Source organism: Falco punctatus (assembly GCF_963210335.1).
Source record: "Falco punctatus genome assembly, chromosome: 3".
NCBI lineage: Eukaryota > Metazoa > Chordata > Aves > Falconiformes > Falconidae > Falco > Falco punctatus.
In genome coordinates, this window is record NC_137582.1 from 23,424,129 (window position 1) to 23,452,048 (window position 27,920).

General features: G+C 33.9%; 1 protein-coding gene across 1 annotated transcript in view; it reads left to right on the plus strand.

Annotated features, from left to right (window-relative positions):
• CSMD3 (CUB and Sushi multiple domains 3) overlaps positions 1–27,920 on the plus strand; it is a 740,574-nt gene that overhangs the window by 653,231 nt on the left and 59,423 nt on the right. The window contains exons 53-56 of the mRNA XM_080381544.1: positions 14,504–14,677; positions 16,558–16,731; positions 18,436–18,621; positions 23,785–23,958. Of these exons, the coding sequence (XP_080237670.1) occupies positions 14,504–14,677; positions 16,558–16,731; positions 18,436–18,621; positions 23,785–23,958 (708 nt within the window). The remainder of the gene's footprint in view (positions 1–14,503; positions 14,678–16,557; positions 16,732–18,435; positions 18,622–23,784; positions 23,959–27,920) is intronic.

A 27,920-nucleotide genomic window follows, 5' to 3' on the forward strand; every position in this document is an offset into this window, starting at 1 on the left:
TTGATTTTAATTCTATATGTAATTAAAATTTTAGTTTCAGTTGAAATGAAATCTATCATAGCATTCTGATTTTAGAATGCAATATGAAAGTTGTATTGTACCTTGACATTTGTGGGGCATGAGACTATAAAAGAATATCTAGAAACTGAGGCTTTCAGAAGAATCTGAACTAGTATATACATTAAATATAGGGGGTTGTTGCAATATCTCTTTGTGTAGATTGCAGTTTCCCTTTTTAGACTACTCTCCATCTGAAATAAGTTTCCTTCTGTAATACAGCATTATGTCGTGCAAAATCTTCACTTAATTTCAATATGAATGACTGCAGAATGAGCAGAAGTGTTGCCTATCAAGCTACAAGTCTGAGCCTGGAATGTTTCCTGCCATACAGCTGAGGGGAACAGACAGGCTTTGTTTATGTTTCACTTTTACAATGAAAGCCATTTAGCAGAGAGGGAAAAAAAGAAAAGATCTTAATGTTTCATTTTATTTTACTTGCAAGTTGTCAGAAATTGTAAAAAATATTGGTTTAAATCTAAAAGTTTTGGGACACCATAATATGTGTGTAATCAAAATGTTATGCCCTATTTTTCCTTCCTTTTCTATTTTTACTGGTTTGTCTACAAAGTTTGCAACTATTGAGTTTTGGAGATATGTAAAAATTTTCATCACAGAAATATTAATCTAAAACAAGCCAAATTGTCTGCTACTTGTGAATAGCACCCTGGTAAAATACTTGCATTTAAGAATTTTGCCAAAATAACTTTGTCAAGTGCAAATCACACAGAAAGAATTTAATTTCTCTTACATTTGTCTGTAGCAATAAAAATGTAATATAAGCTGAGTAATAGGAAGAGGATGCATAATCTCTACTTCAAACTTAAGACACTGAAGTAATTAATTTTCAGATGAAACAAAACTTTTTTTACTTCTCAGAAGAGATTCATTACTATTAAGTTCATATAACATGATGTCCAGTAACAATAAACTGTTAATACAATGTGTTAAAACAACCACCTGTCAAGGAGGGGAAACAGTAACCTAAAAGATACCTCTTTATCAGACAAATAGAAGTAGAATAAATCTTCAAATATATATCTTCAAAGCTTAAATGATGGCAAATTGTTGAAGAGAGCATAAATAAATTTTTACTTACATAAATAGAATGTAGTAAAGGGAGTATACATCATATATAGCATAAAAAAAGCATGTATAGCTATTTTTTATTTAAAAAAAAAAAAAAAAAAGCTAGTGACTGAGCAAATTTATAAAAAAGACAGGGTAACAGCTACCTAATTTCTCTTGCAGCAGCACTGCCTGGTGTGCTATATCACTGTGTGGGAATAAGCTTTCTGGAAAGATTTAGACTAACTGTTCAATTCTTGTTTTTTCAACAAGTAATTTGGGACTTAGAGAGGTTGGTTCGGCTAATGACAAATCAGAAGCTAGAAAAAAAGTTTTAAGAAGGTTGAGAAAGAAAGTGTTGTCAGAAGGTGGAGAAAGTAGCAGAAATTAACTAAATGGTAGATTGTGGGAGAAAGGACATAAAATACAGCTTTTTATGCTAAAAAAAATTTTTACAGCTAAAAAAAATCTACAGAGCATTGTAATGCTACAGGTATTGCAATGATCCAATAAATACATTTTTGTGCAACTTATGAATAAATTCTGGTGTTTGTTTTCATTTACTGAAAAATAGTAAGAAAAAAATCAAATTTCACCTTCTAACATTTTCTGCTCTCAGCTGCAAAAAAAATTTATCATTAGTCTTAGAGCCTTTCCACTCGCTGAAAAATGAAGCTATGCTTGGACTCAAGTGGCTACCAGCATATTTCTATTTTAAGCATTGAAATGACCTTAAGAGTACATTTAGATTACATTAATGAAATCCTACAGGATAAAACAATGTCCTTGTCCAAGTATTTTGTTCAAAAATACAAGTTATTTTTTCAAAAGTGCTAGCCAGATAATTTCTGAGTAATCATTCTGTTAAACAATTTTCATTCCATTTATGCATAATCTGAAAAATTTATGAAAGGTGGAATAAATAAGAATGTAAGTAGCAGCAGAAGCTAAAACTAGTTAGTGTTGAACCTAATTAGATATAGAAGAAAACTAGAACATAGGTAAGCTTTAAATCACAAAAAAAAAAAAAAAAAAAAAATCACTAAAAGCCAAACTGTATTACAGCACAAATAAAATTCCGTAACATTGTAGACAGTAATGCGTTATTTTAATGACAGCCATAATAGTGTCATAATATGTTGATAGTTTTCATAGCCCTTTTTTGTCTTTCTTTTTCCAATCCCGCTTCGTTTATTACAAATTGAAGAACAGTACTTTATGTATTCAATGGCTATTGAATCTTAGAAGACAGTAGATGGCAAAGAGAATTAGAACACTTAACACAACTGTCCTCCTTTCTGAACCTCACTTTTTTTCCTCATACCTAAACAACAATTTAACAGTGTGTGAATGATCATATTAATGTAATGATCTTGACTTGATCTTTCATTAAGGGTAGTGGGAAATTGAGTTCTTGATGAGTATTCTTATACTTTATAGCTGGTGAGAAAAAACAGTGTTCAAAATGTAAAAAAAAAACACAAACCAAAACAGAAAACTCTTGAAGTAATTCTGTTGTGTAAGTCTAAAAAACAAATAAATGTTTCCCAAGATTTTATAGTGCAAAAATAAGGAAAAATATCACTTTAGCCTTTTAAAATAACAGTCAAAGGCAGAACTTGACTGTTCTGTCTCCAAGGCTGCCTCTTACAATTTATTGTGCTTGATCATCTTCTATACTGAAAACATTACATCGGTTTCTGAGGGAAAGTCTATGTAATGAATCCTGGAGAAACATTCATAGAATCATTTAAGTTGGAAAAGGCCTTTAAGATCATCAAGTCCAACCTTTAACTGCCAAGTTCACCACTAAACGATGTTAGCACTGCATTCAGGTATTGGTTAAACACCTCCAGGGATGCTGATTCCACCACCTACCTGGACAGCCTGTTTTCATGGTTTAACCCCAGCCAGTATTGAAGTGCCACACAGCCACTCGCTCACTCCCCCCCTCACCTAGAAGGATGGGGAGGAGAATCAGAAAGGAATATAAAACTCAAGGGTTGAGATAAGAACAATTTAATAATTAAAATAAAGCAAAAGACTAATAATAATAATATTGACAACAACAACATTTATAATGAAAAAGAAGGAGAAAGGGAGAGGAATGAAATCTAAAGGGAAGGGAGAAAAGAAAACAAGTGATGCACAATACAACTGCTCACCACCTGTTGACGGATGCCCAGCCAGTCCCGAGCAACAATTGACTGGCCACGGTCACCCTTCCCCCTTCCTGAATTTAAATACCAAGCATGACATCCCATGGTATGGAGTAGCTCTTCAGCTAGTTCAGATCAACTGTTCTAGCTATATCCCCTCTCAATTTCTTGTGCCTCTCCATTCTTCTTGCTGGCAAGGCCTGAGAAACTAAAAAGTCCTTGACTTAGTATAAACATTACCCAGCAAAAAGTAAAAAATAAGTGTGTTATCAGCATTGTTCTCACACCAAATCCCAAACACAGCACTGCTCCAGCTACTAAGAAGAAAATTAACTCTATCCCAGCTGAAACCAAGACACCTATTCGAATGACTGACCACCCTTTCAGTAATGAAATTTTTCCTGAAGTCTTGTTCTCTAAACCCTTCACCAGCTTCGTTGCCCTTCTCTGGACACACTCCACCACCTCAGTGTCTTTCTTGTAGTGAAGCACCCAAAACTGAACACAGGATTCAAGGTATGACCTCACCAGTGCTGACCACAGAAGGACAATCACTTCCCTAGTCCTGCTGGCCACACTGTTTCAGATACAAGCCAGGATGCTATGGGCCTTCTTGGCCACCTGGGCCCGCTGCTGGCTCATGTTCGTTCAGCTGACTGTCAGCCAGCACCCCCAGGTCCTTTCCCCCCAGGCAGCTTTCGGTTGCTCTGCCCCAGCCTGTAGCATTGTGTGGGGTTGCTGTGACCCAAGTGCAGGACCTGGCACTAAGCCTTGTTGAACCTCGTACAACTGGCTTTGGCCCATCGATCCAGTCTGTCCTGATCCCTCTGTAGAGCCTTCCTTCCCTCCAGCAGGTCAACACTCCCCTGCAATTTGGTGTCATTCGCAAACTTACTGAGGATGCGTTCAGAAACATACAATAGATTTCTATTTGATAACGTATTCATAAAAAGAGACTGACAAATATGTGTATATTTCATACACTTTCCTTAGGGAAAAATATTTAAAAACTTGATTAAGAAAGTAATCTTCTGTTCCTGCTTATATGAAAAATGAACACATTAATATTATTTTATTTATGACAGTAATTTTATTTGCTTTAATTTACTGACATGAGTAACAACAATCATTGAAACATAAATTTTCATAAATATAAAAAGTTTTGAGGGTTTTTTATTTATTTTAATGTCTGTAATTAGCTATTTATTAAACAAAGCATTTCCTAGATTGAAAATAAATAGGGTCTACTTCATTAACTCCATAGTACTTTCAGATTTTTTGACTGATATGTGAATGATGAATATATTTTCTTAACATTTCAGAAGATTTCTCTAATGCTGGGATTTTCTTCCCTTTCTTCATTAGCACAATTTTCAGACTTTTTATTAACACAAAGGAAAAGTACTAGCAGAAGATCATTACTTTTACAACATCATGATTTGAGAATCAGGAATACTCTTTTTTTTTTTCTTTTTTCTTTTTTTTTTTTTCTTTTTTATGCTAACGTAGCTTGGAAGGAGGAAATACATAGATGTTTCCAGAAAGCAGCACAATTTTTAAAGTGATTGTGGACAGAAGTTGATGTTGTGGAGATTACTATGTGCTGAAATGAATTTTCTTGAGGTCATTTGTTAGCTTTTAAAACGTTTACTGTTTTATTTTGGTTGCTGTTTCAGAAAACCTAGTTAACAAAAACTAACAAAGTAAAGCTACGAAACAAAAATACAGTGTGATTTGAAAAGCATTTCTCTTGGATCCAATCCTTATACTTAAAAGCAGCAGCTGTTTTCTTAGATTATTCCAAAGCATTCTGATTTCTTTCTAGGACCTTGCTTATTGTTACTGTAATGTACAAAGTTTCATACTTCTCTTTGGGGGTATCTAATTGTATTGAGTTTCTCTCAGTTGTGTTAGTTGCAGAACTGAAAGTACTTTTCGAAGATACTTAGATGTTATATCAATGAAAACCATGTGAAAATTGGGAAAAAAGATTCTTTTCAACCGTTAAACTCATTAGAGGAAAGGTATCTTATGCAAACTTCTTTTTTGTTGATTGATTGGTGAGCTTACTCCAACATTTCACTTTCTTTAAGTTCTAAATCCATCATCTTCAATTCAGCTGGACTACACTCTTATTTCATAATTCCTTCTTCTTTCTCAGTTCCTCCTGACACCTAAACATATTGATAAACCAGATTTGTTGGTATTGTCTCCTGCATTTAACAAAATTAATTTCTGTCATTTCCTACATATGTCCTAGGAAGAATCAGCAATTGCTGGAATGATGTGTGTTAAGTTCTGCAAGTTATTATTAAATCTGAAATCAAGATAAACAATGAAATATGATTAAATCTTTTAAAAATCTATAAGAGCTCCTATTTTGTTATTAATCTTCGTGTTATTAAATGATGTTATATTTAGTTCAACCAAAGAACTAAACACATCTTTATAAAATGCTAAGTATCCATATGAATTAAAATGCAAAAATCAAGACTGGAGTTTACTTGATCAATAAGACGTGTGGAGGTGTGTTTCCAATACATGACTAATACTAGAGAATTTTTCAATAAAAACAGACAGGTAGTAGAAAAAAAGGTAATTGGGTTCGAATGAGCATTAAATGTCAGCATTTGTTCATACTCGCCATATAACAGTATCAGGAGTACCTTTCATATTTTCTCCTAAGAGAAACAGTAAACCTCATGTACTGTGTCTTTGTCTGCGTTAACAAATAATCCAGCAGAAAGGAGCAGATCATGAGACAAATAATTGGTTCTGAATTCTCTATATCTGCATTACATATGGTTCAGAGAATTTTCCTTGGATGGTATCTAGTCTAGTCCTCTGGGCTAAATGTCGTCATTACTCATATGGTTCTAAGTTTTCAAAAGAACCTGTCAACAATTTTGACCTCTTTGTCTCCAAAGGGAGATAAAACACTTGTTTTGCGCAACCTAGAATTTTGCTTCTCAATGTGCTTCCTCTGAAAGGAAGCTAATTTGTTCATAGCAAAGCCACTCAGCACATTTAAGAATTACAAGGAAGATCTGAACTAAAATGCTAATGTAGACACCACCTGTGACTTGTTAGCTGAGGATTTTTTACCTGTTTTACTCAACTCTCTCTTCTTTTTTTCACACAAAAATACTAATTCCAAATACTGATGAGTCATTGGTGACAGCCTGCTACTCACAAAGAAAAAAATGATGACATATGAGAAAACAATTATCTAACAGTTCTGTACAAAGCAATGCTGGCAATGGGGTAAAAAGCATAGCAGACATACCAGCTGGGACAAAGCAACCTTGTAAGCTGACAGTGAAGAATATGCAGTGCATAAATCAATCAGTGCTGTGGAGAGGTGTGGGGGGACAGGTGGGGATCTTCTATTTAGCACCTCCAGTCAATTTGTAACTGAAAGAGAACGTGGTAAGAGATGAAAAGTTTTTTTTCACCAGACCAGTTTATAAGATGTGTGTACATTAGTGAATGAAAGCACCAGTGGAGAGGTTAGATAATTGAATTAGAATATATGAAAAAAATAATAATTTTATGTATGTTGTAGTTAATTAAATCTGGAACTGAAATGCATACATATTTAGATTATATGCAATTTTTTATGTATTTGGAAGGGCAAGGTAGAACAGTAGAGCTGGGAAGTTATCTTTCAGTTCTTTTATCTGAGAGGAAGGTATGCATGCTCAGGAGTAAGTGTTACCTTTACATTTCTACCAGGTAAGGACAAAGGAACTGTAGTATTTATATTTTCCAATCAGCTTTCAGTCACTGAAAAGTTTCTGTGGCTACGTATCCTCTGAAGTGTAGCCTTTCTGCTACTGTTTTAATCCTCAAAACTTTTGGGAAAACATACGAGCACTGTTGTTTCTCTTCACTGTTTGTAAAATATATTTTTTTAACTCATGGTTTTTCAACTAAAAGGGAATCTGTATCTCCAGTGATACTGAATTAATATATCTAGAGTTAGCCAGATGCTTTTGTTCTTTAATACTACTGCATAATAATAACAACTAGATTTCAAATTAGGTATATGATGTTTCATCTTTAAAGAATTATTCAGCCATTTCAAGGAATTCCGCAGAGAACTTCCCTCTGTGGGCCATGAATTAAAAAATATTTAAAAGAACGTTAGTGTTCATCCTGAACAGTTTTAGTACAGCTTGAACAGCTGGCAAGGTAAGGAACTTCTGAAACTCTCAGGAGGAAGACCCCAAAACCTGTTTTGTTGAGGGCTGTGCCAGTGTCATTTCAATACTGTGATTTTCTACCGAAGATGTTGTTTGTGAACAATAGGATGTAAAAAAAAAAAAAAAAAATCCTTATGAGAAATGAAAGCCTGTTCATTTCAAAGAAGAACGAATTTCCAGCAAATAATTATTTCCTCCTCAGCTAAGGTCATCTTGACAGGTTAATTAACTTTGTTGAATAATAACCAAATCTCTTTTTCAATAACATATTGATAGGTAGATTTCTTTCACTACTATGATGATGTTTGACATTACAGACAGCTAAAATAAGCATAGGCACATTTTTGCCATTTAATGTAAAGATTCTGTATTCATTTATTCCTACTTTTGCATCTTCAGATACCAATCTGCACAAAAAGAAACCTCATTTGCAGCTGAGATTTCAAAGGTTCTGACACTAAGTTATTATGCTCATAGTTCATTGCTAGAGCTAGATTTCATGTAAATATAGGTAATTTATTTGGTGCTTGCACATTCTTAATATCCTTCATTCCTACTTTTTGACTAATTTTGTTTCTTAATAATATTTTGCGTACTTATTCTTCTCAGCTTTGCTAGGTAGGAAATTGAGAATGTTACAGTGCTTATTTTCCCCTTCAAATCTGCTACTCAGTAAAACCTTCACATTTAATCTCTTTCTTTGTAGCCTTCATTCATTGCCTTTACAAAAGTGACATCTTTTGATTCGATATTTTAAATTATGGGTTACATTAAGACCTAGGGGCCTCAACTGGATTCGTAGGACTGCTCTATAGGTCTTTTATATACTTATCACAGAAAAAATGGAACTACACCCAGTCTTATGATACAGCAGTAAAATAAAGACATTTACAATGAACAAGACAGTCCTCAAAACAGTCTAGAATAGTCTAAAATAGTCTAGAATCCTAATGTAGACAGCATATTAGAACCCTAATGTGAAGTCAGCTATTTACTGCCAGAGTGTAAGAATATTTCCACACACACTAATAGTAATTAGGATAATCTGAGTGTTGCAAATCACTGAATGGAGATTTTTCTTAACATTCACTTATTTTATTTCAGCTTTTCTTCCATCCATAACCTGATTCTTAATGCAGTGCAGTATATGTTCTATTTGTTATGTGTTTGTATTTGACAGTGTAGTATGCAAGGGTGTATTTTTTATCTCTCTCACACATTCATTCTGATAAATGCAGATCAAAAGTACAATATTGATCTTACTGCTTGAACCACTTCCTCTGTTCTATATTTTCCACAAATCCTATATGATTGGTTTTATTTTGTGTTTTCAATAGTCTTCCAAGGTGACTACAACAGTTATATATTTGCTTGTAATTGATCTTAGGATCAGAATATTACTTTGGGGATGAAAAAATTATATGCCTTTAGATAGCAGTACGATTAAGTCTTTTATCCATGATAAATAAATATTCAGCTACTTACTGGCTATTTAAGCAGGAGTGTAAATTGATAATAGCATCAGTATTTCTTAACTGCTTTCTCTTCTATTTACAAAATAAATTTCCTGACAAACAAGAAAGAGAGACAGTGTTGTTGCTCACTATTTGTTTCTTTGTTTTACCTGCGGTACTCTTAGTTTTTTCTCAGCAGTCCTTTGCTTTCTACTTCCTTATCTTTTTTACATCTGTTTTCAGTTTTCTGCCATAGTTTTTCTGGCAGATTTTTTTTTTAATTATTAAAGAGAGTGCTTTCAATATGATACGCAGTTTGCAGTATTTGCATTCAGTCCCTGTGGAAATGCTCCATGTGTGGAGCTTAGTTCCTGAGCAGTTTTGTATCTGGATTGCATTTAGGAGGCATAATTTAGCTATCTCATTGCAGAAGACAGTTAACCACTCCTTATGGCTATATTGAATGAAGGCTAGTTATTACAACAATCAGTTTTGTCATTTTATTCAGTTTCATTATACCAAATTTCACAATGAAAATGTTTCTTTTACATAATGATTCAATTGGGGTAATTGTGACATATTTCTCAAATGGGAACTGATTTTAAATTATGTCCCTTTATGGTTTTGCACATTTTTTTGCAGTAGTGAAATGGTATGTTACTCTTTGTTTACACCAGTGTGGCAAAACTGACATCAATTACATGGTAGAATATATATATATATGTATGTATGTGTGTATATTTATATAAAATACAAGCAAGTGAGTGCAAAAAGGTTTTAGGGATAAAGCTGAGAGGTAAATTGAGGGAATAGAGCTGATCTTTGATGCCATTGCACAATATGTCTCATTTAGAAACAAAGGCAGTTTCTCAGAAAACTATACATGTACAGTATTTGTTTTTCTCAGACTACCAAAGAATCAGCAGTAATCTGAAAGCTTTTAAAAAAATTCACAATCAAAAAACCCCTTCAAAACTACTTTTATGTATTTACATATGTATGCACCTATAAATATATCTGCAAACACTTAATACACAAAAAGCGTCAAAGGCTACTGAATGGTGCTTCAAAAATTCATTTCAGAATGTTAATAAGGGGAAATAAGTATCTTTATTTGTCACAAATCCCTTAAAATAAGAGTTTAAATTGAAGTCCTGAAAAACAATTAACAGCAGAATTGATCATAAAAACTACCAGGATATGCAGTAATAAATATAAGCATATCCTTAATGTATGAACATGATTAACATTATGAAATTATTTTCTCCAGGTATCTAATGAGAAAAGGGAAGAAATTTACTAATAGTCATGAGAAAAAATAACACTTTGTTTTTAGATGAAATAACACAAGACCAGAGCAGAATGGAAGAGAAATCAAGTAATAATTACTCTTCCATATATGGGTGTGGATGGTGGTGGTGTTTTTTGTTGGTTTGGGGATTTTTTTTTCTTTTTTCTTGCTTTTTTTTTTTCTTTGTGTTGGAAAATTAGCGATAGCAACTGTTATAAATGAAAGTTCTTTATTTCCTCTGAGGGAAACTGGTTCTGTGGATGTGTGAAATAGGGTGGGAAAATAAAGAAAAAAAAGTGGAAAATATTAATGAGTCTCTGACTTTTGCAACTTAAGGAATTTATTCAGCTGCATAAATTAGTGTAAATTTCTGTAATATTCTCAGAGGTTCTCTTAACAGAAACTGTGTATACCATTACATATACTTTCCGTATATGAATAAAACATACTGAACTGCTTACCACATGCACCTATATGACAGACGGTATTTTGAAAATTAAACAAATAGGGCAGAACTCATAATTTTGACGTTTTTTGAATGTAGTGTTTGTTTTGAATTGTATGTCTCCCAGTCATACAAAACTTCCCATGAAGACTAGAGTGAAAACTGGAGACAAATACTGCACATCACAAAGTATTTTGGTTTTTAAAATTGAGATAAAAAATGTGTCAGAGTTCTGAAATATCCTGGTTTTAAATTATATTTAGTTCCTTACCACTGTCACAATAAGTTGAGTTAGAATTCTGTTATGGTAGAACTATAGTTTTATAATATCCTTCATAATTTATATTTATTTATTTTTCAGTTTGGAAACCTTACACAAGGGTAGGAGTAGGCTCTACTATTTAAAAAATATATACTTCCTTACTAATAGTGACTAGTTCACAATTAGTTATGCAGTGTAGTCAGTGCTCTAAAGGTGTAGTGTTATACAGAATGGAAGGGCATAATCAAGGCAGAGGGATTTGAAGAGAATCATAGAACAGCCCAAGGTGGAAGAGACCTTGAAAGATCATCTGATCCAACCTTTCATGGGAGAGGGAGCTGAGATGGGCTTATCTAGCACCCAGTCCAGTCACATCTTGAAAACTTATAGTGATGGGGACTCCTATCACATCTCTGGGGAGGTTGTTCCAGTGAATGATCGTTCTTGCTGTAAAAAGAATTCTTTCTTATGTCGAGATAAAACCTTTCCCAGTGCAACTTGTCCCCACTGCCACTTGTCTTCTCTTTGGGAAGAGCCTCCGTCCTCTTTGTAGCTGCCCTTTAAGTACTGGAATACTGTGATGAGGTCCCCTGTGAGCCTTCTTTTCTTCAGTGACTAACACTATCAGCCTTTCCTCAAAGAGGAGGTTCTCAAGCCCTTTGATTATCTTCACGGCCTTCTTTTGGACCCTCGCCAGTCTGTCTGTATCTTTCTTCAGTGATGGTGACAAGAATGGACACTACTCCAGGTATAGCTTGACAGGTGCTGAATAGCTTGAGATGATCACATCTCTGTCTCTGCTAATAATGCTCCCGCACATGCAGCCCAGGATCCAATTTGCCTTCATTGCCACAGCGGCACACTGCTGAATTAGGTCCAGCCTGTTGTCCACCAGGACCCCCAGGCTGCTTTTGGCAAAGCTGCTCCCCAGCCACACAGTTGCTAGCTAGTGTTGGGCTCTTCTGTTATTCCTTCCCAGGTGCAGGACCTTGCACTTGTCTTCATTAAACTTCATACAGTTCTTGCTATCCTGCTCTTCCAGCCTGTCCAGGTCTCTTTGTAGAATGGCTCTCCCTTCTGATGTGTTCACCTCACCACCCAGTCTGGTGCCATCAGTAAACTTGTAAGGGTGCTCTCAATCCCATCATCTGGACCATTTATGAAGATGTTGAACAGTGTGGGGCCCTGTATCAATCCCTGAGGAATCCCACTTGTGACAGGCTGCCAGACTGAGGAAAAAAACCATTGATCACCACTTTCCAAGTGTAACCTGTTAGCCCATTCCCTACCCAGCTCTCGGACTACCCACCCAATCCTTGCCAGTTTGTCCAGACGACTGCAGAAAACAGTGTCAAATGCTTTACTGAAGTCCAGGTAAACAACATCCATTGCTCTTTCCTTGTCAACAGAGGATGTCAAAGAAAGTCAAAAGAAAAGGAGAAAGAAAAAAGAAACTTAAAAGTCAAAAGAACAAAAAGAAAAGGGTCTGAGAGGTTTATGACAGTGAGAGGAGATAGGCTGAGAGGATGGGAATTTTAAGTGATTTTAAATTTTTGCAAAATAGACAGAGACATTAATGCAAGACTTACAAGTTATTTACAATGATTTTTTCACCTGTTGCAGTTCTGTGGGTTTTGTAGTGTCCACACACAGTTGCAGCAACTGCAGTGTGAACTTAGGCACCTGATGTGCTGGCTGACTTCAATTTTGTTCCCTCTGCACAGGAAACAGAGCTTGACCGTTCTGGTGCTGTACTTGCTTCCACTGCAATAAAGCAAGACTAAAATTTTAATTAAGAACCAGGTCAAATGTTGCAATTAAATGCAATTAGAAAAATATTTCCCTGAACATGGTCTGAATCACTGCAAACTGTCTGGTTGTATTTCTCATAGAAACAGATCTTTTGCAGCTCAGTATTTACTCCGCATCTGGTTAGTCCTGTTTATCATCAAAGATGTGATAGGATAGGGAAATTGGGCCCTTTGTGGCATGTTCAAGAAAGTCTACTACATGCTGAGGAGATTATGGCTTTCCTGGAGAATCAAGAAATACTCTGACAAAAATTGTGTTAAACATATTATGTTGTATTATCACAGAAAACATAAAGCACATTCGAAGTATGCCTGGTCCTTATGTAAAACCGAGGGAAATGGGAAGCAGACAAACAAGGGGGAATATATTTTTGAAGAGTGTCTAATTTGGATTCCTGTTCCTTATACAGAAGTCAAATTGCAATCATCAATTTAATCTGTGTGAAGTTTCACATACTACCTACATTATTAATTCTGATGGTTTTATCATGATTCATACAATTAAATGATATACAAGAATTAAGTTGGCAGATGCAAGCTATAAGAAAATCTCAATATGCAATTTTTTTATTTTTTTTTTTCCATAGGAAGTTTCTAGCCTTGCAAGAATGAGGCAGAATGCTGAATAGTACATCAGTTTATTATAAACACATAAAAGTTCAAAGGAAAAAAAAAAAAAACAATGCAAACTATAATGTCTCTAAGTGTCCTTTCTTATTAGCAACCCCATATTTTGGGAGTTTGTTTAGGAGGGGAAAGTCTGAGAAGTAAAGGAGAAAAGGAGAGCAGAGGAGTTTGGGTGTCTGGTAATATTTATTTGCACTAAAATGCTACCTGAAACATTGCATGTTTTGCTTGCTTCCCTTACTTGTTTTTGCAGTGAGTTCTCTGCCAGAGGTCAACCATTCTCAGAGGATTTTGCATTACCACATTATGTGCTGAATCACATTCCCTTTTTTCCGGAGTTCATTAAGAAAAATAATAACAAATGACCCATGCTTCATTCTTTTTCCCAGCCTCTCTCTAAATGAAATGCCTGTTTGTGACTTTCATAGTGTAAATAAAATAGTTCTCATCTTTTAAGAATACAGGCTAGTAGATAGGTTTTACATAGAAAGGTTTTTGGTTGTTGGACATTTGGATGTTGTATTGACTGCCTTTAACCCAAACATGTTAATCTCTTGGTGATTTCTCTGTGATCAATAGTAGAGAAAGAATAGAAAAGAATTCAGAGTCAGAATCCAGTAATAAATTGTGCAATTTAATTTTTTCCATTATAAGAAGGCTATATTTGTAACAACCATATGGATTTATACTTATAAAATTTATTTATTTTATTTTTATTTGTGTTTATATGGATTTGTTATATTTATTTAATTGTATAATGGTGTAATGTAAACTTTATTTAGTTTAATCTTAACTAAAATATTACTAAGGGATATAATATTGAATTTTACAGGTTTTAATAAAAAGAAGTTACTAAATTTTTTTGAAAGGAAATTTGATAATATATATAACATTTAATCTCTTTGCTACACTGTCTTTTTGTAACTTTTTTGTATGTGTACAGTCCTACCTATACAAATGCAGTATTGCAGTTTTCCCCGAGTTACTAAAAATACACCTTTGAATGAAATCCATTGAAAAATTTTCAAGATGTTCAGGATTTCTTTAGTTGAGGAGGTATATTTAAAATTTCTCTGACATATTTACTGATCATTTTTCCTTTTTATTTACTTTGAAAAATCTAGCTGGTCACTGTGGTATTCCAGATCTTATAGTTAATGGTCAAGTAATTGGAGAAAATTATGGATATAGAGACACAGTTGTATACCAGTGCAGTCCTGGTTTTCGGCTGATTGGTTCTTCAGTACGAATATGTCAACAGGATCACAACTGGTCTGGTCAGCTTCCATCCTGTGTGCGTAAGTGAGCATGGCAGCACATACTGATTTATGTTACAGGAATGTTTATGTCTGACAAAAGGAGTGACTTTGCAACTTAGTATTAATAAAAAATTAAAATATTTAAAGCAGATCCTCAAAAGTATGTGGCCACATACAGTCTTAGATTTAAAATTTAAAACTTTGTTTTGGTTAAAGATTAAAATTTCCATCACTTCTTTTGGCTACTAAATGTCTGTCATTTATACATGAATATGAAAGTTCTTCAAAAACTAATGGGGCTTAGGCACCCAGGTACTTAAATTTGAAAATGGTTTTATGTCCCTTAGTGGTTTTCAGAAACATTTAATGTACATTTACTTTGATTGTAGTAGTTATATAAGTAGATACTCTTGAATTACACTGCCAGCACTGATGATTAAAATGTTTGCTTCAACAAACTTACACTTATTTTTTTCTTCTCCTCACAGAGATACTGTTAATTTATTTTCTGGTTTGGTTTTTAGCTTTTTTATCATGAATTTTGTATTTTGTTAATGAGGCTCCTTTTGTATGATAATTGTGTCAACACATCACATGAAATACCATTACATAATAGAAAATACTGTATTCAGTAAATTTGAGAGTTCTCAAAAGATTGTGAAGCAAATTACAGCTATGTTTCAATCATTCAGGTTCAGTAACATCAGTGTATTTAAAATTTTAGTCCATCTCCAAATACTCTACTTTTATACCTGCATTTTTATAGCAGCAACTTTCTGAATGACAAATCATAATACACAATGTTAATTCATTATCCTTTACTGCTCACTCTGTTTTACATAGAACTAGATTTACTTAACACTATTATAATACTTGTATTTCTTAATTTTGTTTCCACTTTATGATACAATAATAGACCATTACTTCTTTATATTAGATTTCAGAGCAATACACTTCTTTGTAGGTAACTTTTAAGGCAATGAAAGTAGACACCATTAATCAAGAATTCTAAATTAAAATCATAATATCAGTGTTAGAATGGGAAAAAAATGTTTTGGATGTGATAACAGTAGAGAAGATGGATGTATTTTCTTCCTTTAATCAAATGGAAGCTGCTTGTTTGAATACAGGAGTATACACAATACAGCACTTCAGAAAAGGACACAAGAACTGGGGAAAAGTTTGAATTTGCAAAAAGCTGCTATTTAACAGTAGCTGTTTCTGACTGTGCTAGATATTTAGGAACAGCTCTACTTCAGATCAAAGGTTCAAATGAAGTGTAGAAAAATAGTCTCACATTTCCTTATTTATTTAACTTTAGATGTTGTAAATGAATTTTTGGGTAATTTTTAAATTTAATGATTCTGACCTTTTTCTTTTTCAATTTGCCATTCTTACTTACCCAGTGGTTAGACATATTACTACTGTTGTGTATTGCTGTGTATGCATGGGCATTATTCAGAATTTTATGCAAATATCATACTTACGTTTTCACTAGAATAATTTTTGTTATGTACATGAAAAAAACATCTCTGTGAGCTGAATACTAAGACATATTTATAAGAAGTAATACCTGAGGAATTAACACACTAAAATATTTCTTTTCAATTTCAGACTGTATGTAATGAAAATTGTGTTTGCTTTTCTCCTGATTCTTCAGAAAAGTTTTCTTCATTTGTCCTGATTACTGCATGGCAAATTCTGTTCAGTTTACTTAGATATTTAAATGATTGCTTGAACATCCTGGTACTTACTGAGTTCAAAGAAATGTGAATCTTTCATGGAAAGCACTCAGTATCTTATAATATCAAAACTTTACTATTATATAATGAGTATAATGATTATCTATTATACCATAAATCATGAAAAGTGATAACAGCATGCTCTGTTTCTTGTTTCTTTGTTTTGTGCTATGCCAGCTGTTAGCTGTGGTCACCCTGGTAGTCCTATTTATGGAAGAACAAGTGGAAATGGTTTTAACTTCAATGATGTTGTGACATTCTCATGTAATACTGGGTATGTTATGCAAGGACCAACCAAAGCACAGTGTCAGGCTAATAGGCAGTGGAGCCACCCACCTCCCATATGCAAAGGTAAGAATGTGAGCATATAGATTTCAAACTTAGTTGGAAAGTTAAGGTTGAAAAATAAAATGAAGGTAAAGGGACACTGTCAAGACAAAATTATTCCTGTCTTACTAACAGGAATCAAATTGTTAAAGAAGATATTTCATGATTCTGTGATTCTATGATTTTTCGGTTAGGTCTGTTCTACATTCAGGTTGCCAGGATAACTGTCACAGAGAAACTTTCTTCTGTGTCTGTACTTTGTGTTGTAAAGTGGTTAATATACATGATAAATAATTTTCATTACTTAAAGTACATGTTTAATAACCTGAAGATGAATGTTCACCTGTTATAAAACGCTTGCCTACAAAAATGAAAATGGATAGAAATATAGCTCAAATTTTCATTCAGGAAAAAAAAAAAAACAACAAACCCACCAAAATTTCAACAGTTTCCGTCAATATAACTAAAAGATTTGAGCTGTCACTTAATGTTAAAGAAGTCAAATTCAACCAGAAAGTTATTTCTATCCTTCAAAAATATATGTATTCTAGTCTTGTGGTACTAATATTTGAGAACTATTAGGAGGAGCACACAAGCAGACTCTCAACACTTAGTATAGGAACTCCAAAATTTGAGAGAGCCAAAAAATAACTACATTAAGTGATGTAGTTAGTTAAAATTATCTTAAATTTTATCTGGCAATAGCTTTTTTTCCCTTTTTTTAATTACAGATATTTTTTAGTATATTTTGATACCTTTATGTACATACATCCATGCACATACACACAGATCCATATTTGCACACAGGTATATACACATGTATGCATATTAACATGTAATTGATTCTAAGGATATAGTGACTAATTTTTAGCTGAACTGGGGTTTTCTAGAGTAACTTTGAGTAGGTGATGGTGTGTTTACTTGACCTGAGGAGTCTATTGCATGGAAAATGTTACAAAAATCTCCATGAACCCTAAGATAAGTATTATACTCCCCTCACCAACAGCTGTAAGTTATAAAAAAGGAGAAAAAAAAACCCCAAAAAACGAAAAACAAACAACAAAACAAAACACAGTAATAAAAAAAAAAATAAATCTTCAGTGATTTTCAAACATACGAATCCTAAGAAGTTGAGGACTCAAAAAATCCACCAGTATTCTTAACCATCAATGTATACCTCTATTTTTAAAAGAACATACCTATTTGCTGGGATATTTCCCTGTTCTAGCAGAATCACCAATCTTACCTAAGTGACCATGTGCTCTTTAGCTCAAATTATCTGCCTCAAAGGTGCTCCATTATCAAAATGTTAGTATAGGAACATAAGTATATTTGCATGGCTCTGTGGGTTAGACCAAAGGCACATCTAGCTCCTTAACCTGTTTCCAGTTGCGGGTAATAGTTTATGTCAAGGCAAGAGTATAAATTGAATATATTGTATGTCCAGTCACTTTTAGTGGAAATAATTTATAGTATCATCATACGCTGTTTAAAAAAAAAAAAACATTCCCTTTTATTTGCTCTGAGTTTAGCATCTCCTATTTTTACCATCTCCTTGTTTCATATCATCCTCCTATTTTGGTATCATTATATATAAAAACAGGGTATATAAAATCAGGGTAGCAACACATTTGAAGTTTCTCATACAAAGGATAAGACACCATTTAAAGACCATGTTAGTAGACTGTATTTGTATGACTCTCAAGTCTGTGCTCTTTTTCTTTTTAGTGGTCAATTGTTCTGATCCTGGAATTCCTGCAAATTCTATAAGAGAAAGTAAAATTGAACATGGGAATTTCACATATGGCACAGTAGTATTTTATGACTGTAATCCTGGATATTTTTTATTTGGCTCTTCAGTTTTAATTTGTCAACCAAATGGCCACTGGGACAAACCTCTACCTGAATGCATTAGTAAGTAGATAATGTGTATGCTTCTACAAATTATGTGGACTAGATTAGGTATTAATTTATACCACATTTCCATCAGTCTCATGACAGCAGTTAGAATAATCATATTTATATGCATTTGTGTGTGTGCAGTAATGACAGAATGTCTCAGTAGCAGCTGAAGTAGCACAGTTGTATTGTTATTGTATGTAGTAAATAACTTAGAAACGTTGGGAAATGAAGTAACCGACATTAACATCTCTGAATGCTTCAACTGTGATTGCATGATAGCAGGGATGATCCCTGATAGCAGGAATAGAAGGCCAAAAAACATCCACTGAATTTCCCAATATGTGGCCTCCATTGGCCACAAAGCTATAATCACACTAAAACTATAGTACCCAATTATTGACTTACATCACTATAGTACTTGCGGGACTTCTTTTGGGACAACAGCAAGATCAGACTATCTATAAAGAGAGTAAGCAAATAGTAATGGCAAAATAGTAATGGCACTGCAGAGCACCAAAAGTGTCCTTTGGATCACGTCCTCAGCTTACCATACTACCAGATGTACCTGAACATCATAGTCATATGCAACCTATCCACTAAGGAAAGTGGATCAGACAAGGAGGTCATTTTTGTTCTGGCTTGTCATGAACACCTTTCTGTGATGTAGATATAGCCACAGATATTTTATAGGTTTTTAATTGGCTGGGACAGTTAGTTTATCCAGTTCTCTGTAAGTCGGTTCAGGATCAAAATGTCTCTCTGAGAAAGACTGAAAGCTTTATTTTCTAGAGATTAAAGGGAAAACAGGTTTCCTTAAGGATTCATTATTCAGGGATCATGGACCAAAATCTGCAATATTGTAGATATTCATTCTCTGTTTTAACCTTATTAGTCTTCCTTAATTGAGGTTTCTCCAGTTCTGCTATTGTCTCTTTAAAGAAAAAAAAAAACTGAAACTTTATTTCACATTACTGTAAAAACCTTTAGTCTGAAAGTTGTCCCTTTCTTTGATGAGATATATAGCTTGATTGCAAGTCACAGTTAACAAACTTATAGACTTAGAACAAAGAGTCTAACAGTTGTACATTAAATTTAATGTAATATTAGCATTTCAGAAAGATAAATGTTACTTAACAGTAACATATCTCCAAAGAGAAAGAAATTCTAAAGGTAAAAGTGCAAAGATTTCTTCTCTCTAGTTTTGTATTTTTATCCCTCAGTCTTCTTTCAAAATTGTCATAAGTAATTTAGTAATACAGATTTTACTCTTCTTTTAAGCTGACCTTTGGCAGTCAGAATGCTGTATGTACTTTTGAAAGGGCATCCTCCACTTTATTTGTGTCATTTATACAGAGGGGTCAATGGATTCTAACCTAGGCACTGTCCATGATACTTTGTAATCATAAAGCTTACCAAAGCTTATTCTGATGCAGTTACCAAATATTTTTTATAAGAGCCTTTCAGCTTCTCAAGTGTTTTCCAAATTGTTTCCCTTTTGGACATACACAAGGTAGTCATTCGCACATTGTCTGCACATTTTTCCACTGTAAGAGCAATGGAAAAGAAGTAAAAAACTTGCTGGATGTTTTCCTTTGACCCAGGTTGGATTATTTCTTTTACCTAAGTGGGTTTCAGTCTCTCTAACTAGTCTCAAAGAACATACTTTTTTTTGACATATCACTTGAGTAATGGAGAAGAAACATGGTAACAAAGGAGAAGTTTTCCACCTGTGAAGTAACTCAAATCCTTTAACATTTGCTGTAGTTAGAGTACTTCTAGCCACTATAAATCCTGTAAGAAGCAGAATTTGGTTTGGCCCGGACCATAATGCCCTTTTTAAGTCTCCCTTTGAATCAAAGGCTTTCAGGGCCATATGCTACTTAGGTACATGTTGCTAGTGAAATACTTTAAATTTTAAATGTACTCAAAATTAAAAAAATATGTTTGCACAATATACCTCAAAGAATTCCAGTGAGAAGGACTGTGGGGTACTGGTGCATGAAAAACTGGACATGAGCCAGCAATGTGCACTCGCAGCCCAGAAAGCCAACCATATCCTGAACTGCATCAAAAGAAGCATGGTCAGCAGGTCAAGGGAAATGATTTCCATGCTGGGAAGACCCCACCTGGAGTGCTGTGTCCAGCTCTAGAGTCCTCAGCACAGGAAAGACATGGACCTGTCAGAGCAGGTCCAGAGGAGAACCACAAAAATTATCAGAAGTCTGGAGCACCTGTCCTATGAAGACAGGCTGAGAGAGTTGGGGTTATTCAGCATGGGGAAGAGAAGGCTTCAGGGAGACCTTATTGCAGCCTGTCAGTACTTAAAGGGGGCTTATGAGAAAGATGGGGACAAACATTTTAGCATGGCCTGTTGTGATAGGACAAGGGGTAATGGTTTTAAACTAAAAGAGGGTAAATTTAGGCTAGATAATAAGGAAAAAAAAAAAAAAAAAAGAAATACAATGAGGATAATGAAACACTGGATCAGGTTGCCCAGAGAGGTGGTAGATGCCCCATCCCTGGAAACATTTAAAGTCAGGTTGGGTGGTGCTCTCAGCAACCTGATCTAGTTGAAGATGTCCCTGCTCATTGAAAGGGGATTGGACTAGGTGACCTTTAAAGGTGCCTTCCAACCCAAACTGTTCTATGATTCTGTAACAGAGAGGCTGAAAGGAAGAAATTGATTAAAATAGAGGATGAATTAGCTTTAGGGGAAAAAAGATGAAATATTGTCAAATTTTCATATGAAATCTCCACCTGAGAACATGAATATCAAATTTAATTATGTAGAATGTATAATCAAATTAAGAGTAACATTACAGGTTGGTATATTTTTCTAAATCAGTTATTAGAAATCCAGGACTTTTAGACATAACTGTAAATATAAAAGGGAAGTATGGGTAGGAAAGCCCAAAATGAAGTCCTGTAAGGTACCAGTATGAAATTAGCTTTTCCTCTATGGCCACATCTGAAAAGGGCAAAAGAATCAATCAAAAAAAATAGAGATAATCAAAACACTCTGGAAAATTGTGAATGTTTTTCAAAATAATAAATAATTTCTTTTTATTGAAGCCTGCATGACCAATTTATTGAAGCCTGCATGCTTTTTTTTATTACCAATGTTCTAAGTTTTCTTTCTCTACAATCATGCATAATGAATAGTATATTTTATTTATAAGCAATTGCTTAAACAAGTAACATGAAAACAGCAAGTGCCCAGTTTGTGAAGTTGACCTTTCTGACCATTTTACTCCGTCCTGCAAGCCTACAAAATGGTCATAGGAGTCAGTGGCACTAGGCAGAAATCAAAGTCAATCGATCACATACCACATTGCTAAGTCCTTTGTGGGGCTGTCAGGAGGGTTCTGCACCTTGCAAGTTGGACGTCTAAGAGAACATGTGTCATTGGAAACAGATCAGTATATGTATAAAGGTAAAGCTCTAAGACCAAGAATAATCATTAGAAGAAGATGAATCATCACACATGACTTTGTTCATATGTTGTATAGTACAACTATTGTATTGTTGTATACATCTGAAGTGCTAGGGAATTGAATACATCCTCAACCCTGATCAGGCTTCTGATATGGCTTTTTTTTTTATAAAGAAATGCTGCTGAAAATGTTTTGATATTGAAGATGATGAATTTCTGATAAAAACTAAATTTGTACAATGTAGGCAGCTATTCTAGTACCCTGGTATTTGCAGCTTTAATCTCTAATTTTCATGATGCATAAATACAACTGTCTTTGGCCAAGGTATGCCACATGCCATGGAGAGGTGTAAGATAAAAAGAAATCAGACATGCAAGACTAGATTCATTCTGTGAACAGAGTAAATTTGGTTTATGAATTTTTACTGCATTTCCTGAACTTGATATATTTAGTTTGCTTTTAAACTCCTCACTCTGAAGCCATAAAAGTTTTCTCTGCATTGATTCTACATGTGAGGGGGTTTCTTTTGTACACTTTTTATATGTGCTCTTAATATTAAAAAGACAGAGTAGCTAATTCTTTTCAATACAGAACTTTGTTTCATTTACATACATTGTTCTCCATAATGATGCATAAGACCTTTTGTTATTTTATTTTAGTCTTATGGAGTAACTTCCTGTTGATCTAGCCAAGGTAGCGTCACTGTTACTTTATACAACTTTCCTCCAGTAGATAGGAGGCTGCTGAAATTGTTTCAGTGATATCTTGATTTTATGTCAGGTTTCTATTAGCCTGTTTTATATTCCTAAAAAAAAAAAATCTGCTTCTGATCATTTATAGCATGAGCCACTTATCATAATTTCCTGTATAAGCAACTAAAGGACAAAAGATATTATGCTAAATTTTCTAATTTTCTTTCTTGAGTTTGCATACTTCATGACATTTGAGACAGTTAGCAAAATTAGATGCGTATAAGCTTACTTGGATACCCTTACATGCAATCTGTAAGCGGAAATGACAAAACTCTCAAGATTAAGTACTAAAACTTAAGCACAGTATGGCAATAACAAGCAATTATTGATCAAAATGTATTCAATAAACAACTGATAGTGAGTTTATCCATGACCATTTCTAAGATTGGGATCCTATAGAAATTCCATCCATCCTCTGTGCAATTAACATCAATAGATGATCCCTAGGAATACATAAAAAATATGTAAACAAATATTCTGTTTATGCGATATAATATTTTAAGTAACCAAACCCATGAATATGAAATTAGTACACTAACATTAAGGTTCATAGCAAAAATTAGCAAAAATGATCTTGTTTATAAACCAATAGACTTAATGACCAATGATTTGGGACCAGTGAATGAGAGATGAAGTCTGTGTGTTCTCTACCTCAGCAGTGACTTTGGCAGATACTGTCTTCCTGAACTTTTTCTCTAAAGAGGACATGCATGTGTGTATGTGTGTCTCTATGTGTGTGCATGTGTTCATGGCATAAAGATCAATGTAGTGAATGAGTGTCTTTTGACATCAATTCAATACCTATATCTAAAATACCTTTCTGACATCTCATTTGTTTCACAGCTTTTGGTCTGTAATGTCCCTGTCCCCCAAACCCTAAAAATGTCAGCCTCTTCATAGTTTATGTATGGAGTTATGAAAATTATAACTACAAACTGTGTGATCAGTGATAATAACCTTTTTTTATCTCAAATAATTATGCATTGTAGTGATTGACTGTGGCCATCCTGGCATTCCTCCTAACGCGGTCTTGTCTGGAGATAAATACACGTTTGGGTCTACTGTTCATTATACCTGCACAGGTAGACGATCGCTGTTAGGGCAGTCATCTCGTACATGTCAGTTAAATGGACACTGGAGTGGATCTCTACCGCATTGTTCAGGTAATATTTTTGAATTAATGACTGTGCCTAGAAGTTGTTTTGAATTTGTTGTTTGTTTTTTTTTTAATCAGAAGGCCATGCAAAAATCTGGAAAATCATGTATAAAACTGATCTAAGTACAAATAAGTAAACCCCCAAAAACTATACACTATTAGCAAGAAAATAATTTGGGAGAAGTAGTCTTTCTCAATGACATTTAATACAAATAGGAAATTGCACATTAAACAGAATGTTAAAGGAACCAATTTGTTTTGAAAATATTTTCTATGTGAGTTCTGGAAGAAGTACTAGTTTCCACAGACAAACCTTGCATCACTGTCTCTTCAAGGTGATTGGTTAATTATCTTTTTTAACTTGCTAAATACCTGCTGACTTGATGACACCTCAAGTATATCTTAATTACATAATATATTCTTTCATTATAAATAAGTCCTAGTGGGCTCCATACAGTTTCAAGGTAGTATGTTTGGGTTTTGAGGGAACACCATCTAATCCTCATAATGGATTAGCCCTCACCGAAGTCGATATATTTTCTGAACAACTTGATGCTTAGGAATGTTCTGTTTCACAACTGCAGTGTGATTCACTTTAACAGCAGTAATCAAGTGCAGATTGTTACAGAAAAAAAAAATCCAAGTCACAAATGAACTTGGTATTTGGCTGAATACCATTTCTTATCTTAGAGTGTGTAAATACGTTGTGATAGAGGTTAATCATGTTACCAGTTTCCATTCTCAATAAAGACTTAGGGGAGGTTCTTTCTTGTCATCCTCACGTTTCCATTATATACTTTAAAGTAATCAGTGGGGTTTTGGACCTTATTTAGACCTGTGCAATTCAGAATACTTAGATATCTGCAAAGGCAGAAAATAGGAGGAAAACAAGTGACACATTTTTTCTTGTTACAGGTATGCCAAAACAAGAGATGAAAAATAATGAGTATGCAAATCTGACAGTACTGCTATACTAGTTTCACATTAAAAATCCAAGGTTCTTAACAGTGTTAATAAATCATTAGATCATTAGAATCATAAAATAATTTGAGTCAAAAGGGGCATTTAGAAATCATCTAGTCCAACACCCCAGTCATGGTCAGGGACATCTTCCACTAGAATCATAGAATCATGGAATGGTTTGAGTTGGAAGGGACCTCCAAAGATCATCTAGTTCCAGCCCCCTTGCAATGAGCAGGGACATCTTGAACTAGATCAGCTTGCTCAAAGCCCCATTCAACCTGTTCTTGAATACTTCCAGGGATGGGGCATCCACAACTTCTCTGGGCAACCTGGTCCAGTGCCTCACCACATTCACTGCAAAAAATGTCTTCCTTATTTCCAATCTAAACCTACCCTCTTTCAGTTTAAAACTGCTGCCCCTTGTCCTGTCACTACAGGATAAAAGAAAGACTTTTTTTTTTTTTTTTTATAAAAAGTCTTTCACTTTTCTTATATATTTTATGTATTGAAAGGCTGCAATAAGATCTCCTGGGAACCTTCCCTTCTCCATGTTGTACAGCCCCAACTCTCACAGCCTTTTTGCAGGAGACATGTTTCAGCCCTGTAATCATTTTTGTGACCTTCCTCTGAACCTACTCTAACAAGTCCATGTCATTTTTTGTATTGGGAACCTCAGAGCTGGGTACAGTACTCCAGGTGTGGACTTGCATATTCTACTCTTTTTTTTACTCCTGCCTTCATGTCTTTAGTGTATTCAGGTATAAACTGAATGTCAGCTACAGTTTCAGAATGTGCATTTTTTTACAGCCCATGGCACAGAAATGGTTAAAAATTAATAAAAAAAATGTTAAAATAGCACATCTTAGTTAAAATCTTGCACTAAATTCCAAGGAAGAATTGTACAGTATCTGAACATTCCTCTGCAAACTTTTAGGAAGTGGTTGCAGACAAGGACAATCTAAATGTTATTATTTTGCACTCTGAGTCCCTCATCTTTCAATAATTTGCCATTACAACCTAAAATGTGACAGAAACCACAAAATGCGAACACCTAATTTAGCCCCTTAAGTTTCTATCAATAAAATCACAGCGTAATTTGCCACAATGGGAACAAAGGTCAAGTTCTTATAGTCTGTGATGTTTAGAGCTATGCACCAGAAATCAAAGCTTAATGTAAAATAATATTACTTAATAAATAATGATATATTTATGTGAATTGCAAATTCAGACTAGGTTGATCCAAAATGTTTTTACAGCTAGTGTGCATGTGTATTTGTTTTGGATAAAATATCCTCTCTGAATAAAATTTAAGGCTACTTACTGTAGTCTTCCATAGTCTACATAAGAAAAAAAAAAAATATTTGTGAATTAAAAGTAAAAAAAAACCATACAAAAATATCAAGGAATACAAATAGAAAGCCTGAAAATAAATATGAAAACAACAAAGAAACTTTACTGAAAATAAGACTATTCTTTAATCATCCTATTAAATTAGTGTTCAGATATCTTGGGATAAGCATTTGTGATTTTTTTTTCCCCACAGATCAGAAGCTCTGATCAGATATAATGATTTTCTCTCAGTACATGAAGAAACATTGATTTTATTTAGATTCAAAAGTTAATCGTAGCAAATATAATTGTAACATAATACAAACTGTTATTGTCTTTAATTGTACTATAGAAAACTGAAATTCTAGCTTAGGACAACTTTGAGAATTTGTTTTCAAACTGTGTAACTGAAGTACTTTTTCATTTTAAAATAATTTGCAGTTTGCCAAACAGAATTTCTATATTTTTTATCTAAAAATGTGTGAAATCATTAGCTTTCATTATTAACCTTGATAACTTATCTTCATTTTTAATGCATATTAAGACCTTAAACTTTGTATGTTTTTGGTTGATGATATTAATAGTAAATAATATAGAATGTTCCACTGACAAAAGATACATCATGCTTGTCCTTTTCATGTATGGAGAAGAATTCAAACAGAAAATGTTAGGTCAGCAAACATAAGGTAACCAAATTTTGTTACATTATCCCTAAGAGAGTTTCCTTTTTGTCACATCGCACTTTCCATTTCGCATCCTAGAGCTAGAAGGAATTGCCATGTTCATTGATATCTATTGGCATTCAGAACACAGTTTTCAGTCATCACATGCATATCAGCTGGAGTCAGAAATGTGCAGCAACTTAAAATTCCTCGTAAGTGCAGCAGTGGTTGTGTACGTACTTAAGTGGTTTAAATATCCTCCCTTTCATTAAGATTAAATGCCAGCTGAGAATTTGTTACACATGTGGGTGAAGGATGGCTCATAACTGACTATGAAAATCACTTAGCTGAATCTCTGCATGAAGTAATAAAAATATATTCTGTTATGATATCATTGATTATATCACTGTCACTTCCTGATGTGATTAGTCATTTAGAAAAATTATTTCTATAACCTTCAATCAAAAAAGCTGGTGGTTAACTTCCCCATAATTAAAAGAGTAATAATTCACAGTAATAATTAGCCATTAGGAAAGAACACATGATTTCATTTACAAGGGGAATATGTAATTTATATCTGGCACAGCAAAAAGCCTATTTTTATTTTTTCATCATAAAATTATTTTAGGCATAATGTCAAGTAACTTGCCGAAAACTGAGCTGTTATTGTAGAGACTTTATAAGTATAGAATAATAAATGGGCCCTGTCCCAGATTCTTCACAGTCTAAATAAATACTACTGGAAAATGTAAGATACGGATTTAAACAAACAAACAAACAAACAAACAAAAAAAAAAAACACAACAAAAAAAAAAAAAACAAAACCAAACATCTTGATTTAGAACATTTTAAATTATTGTAAAAATATTTAGTAGACTATTTTCAAACCAAAAGGTTGTTGACACCTAAGTAGCTTGGACATGAAGTATTTTCAAAGCTTATAAAATTCTTTTACTCACTATGATTTGGAACTATTTACAATTTCTTATGAAACAGGGCTGGCAGGCTGCTTTAC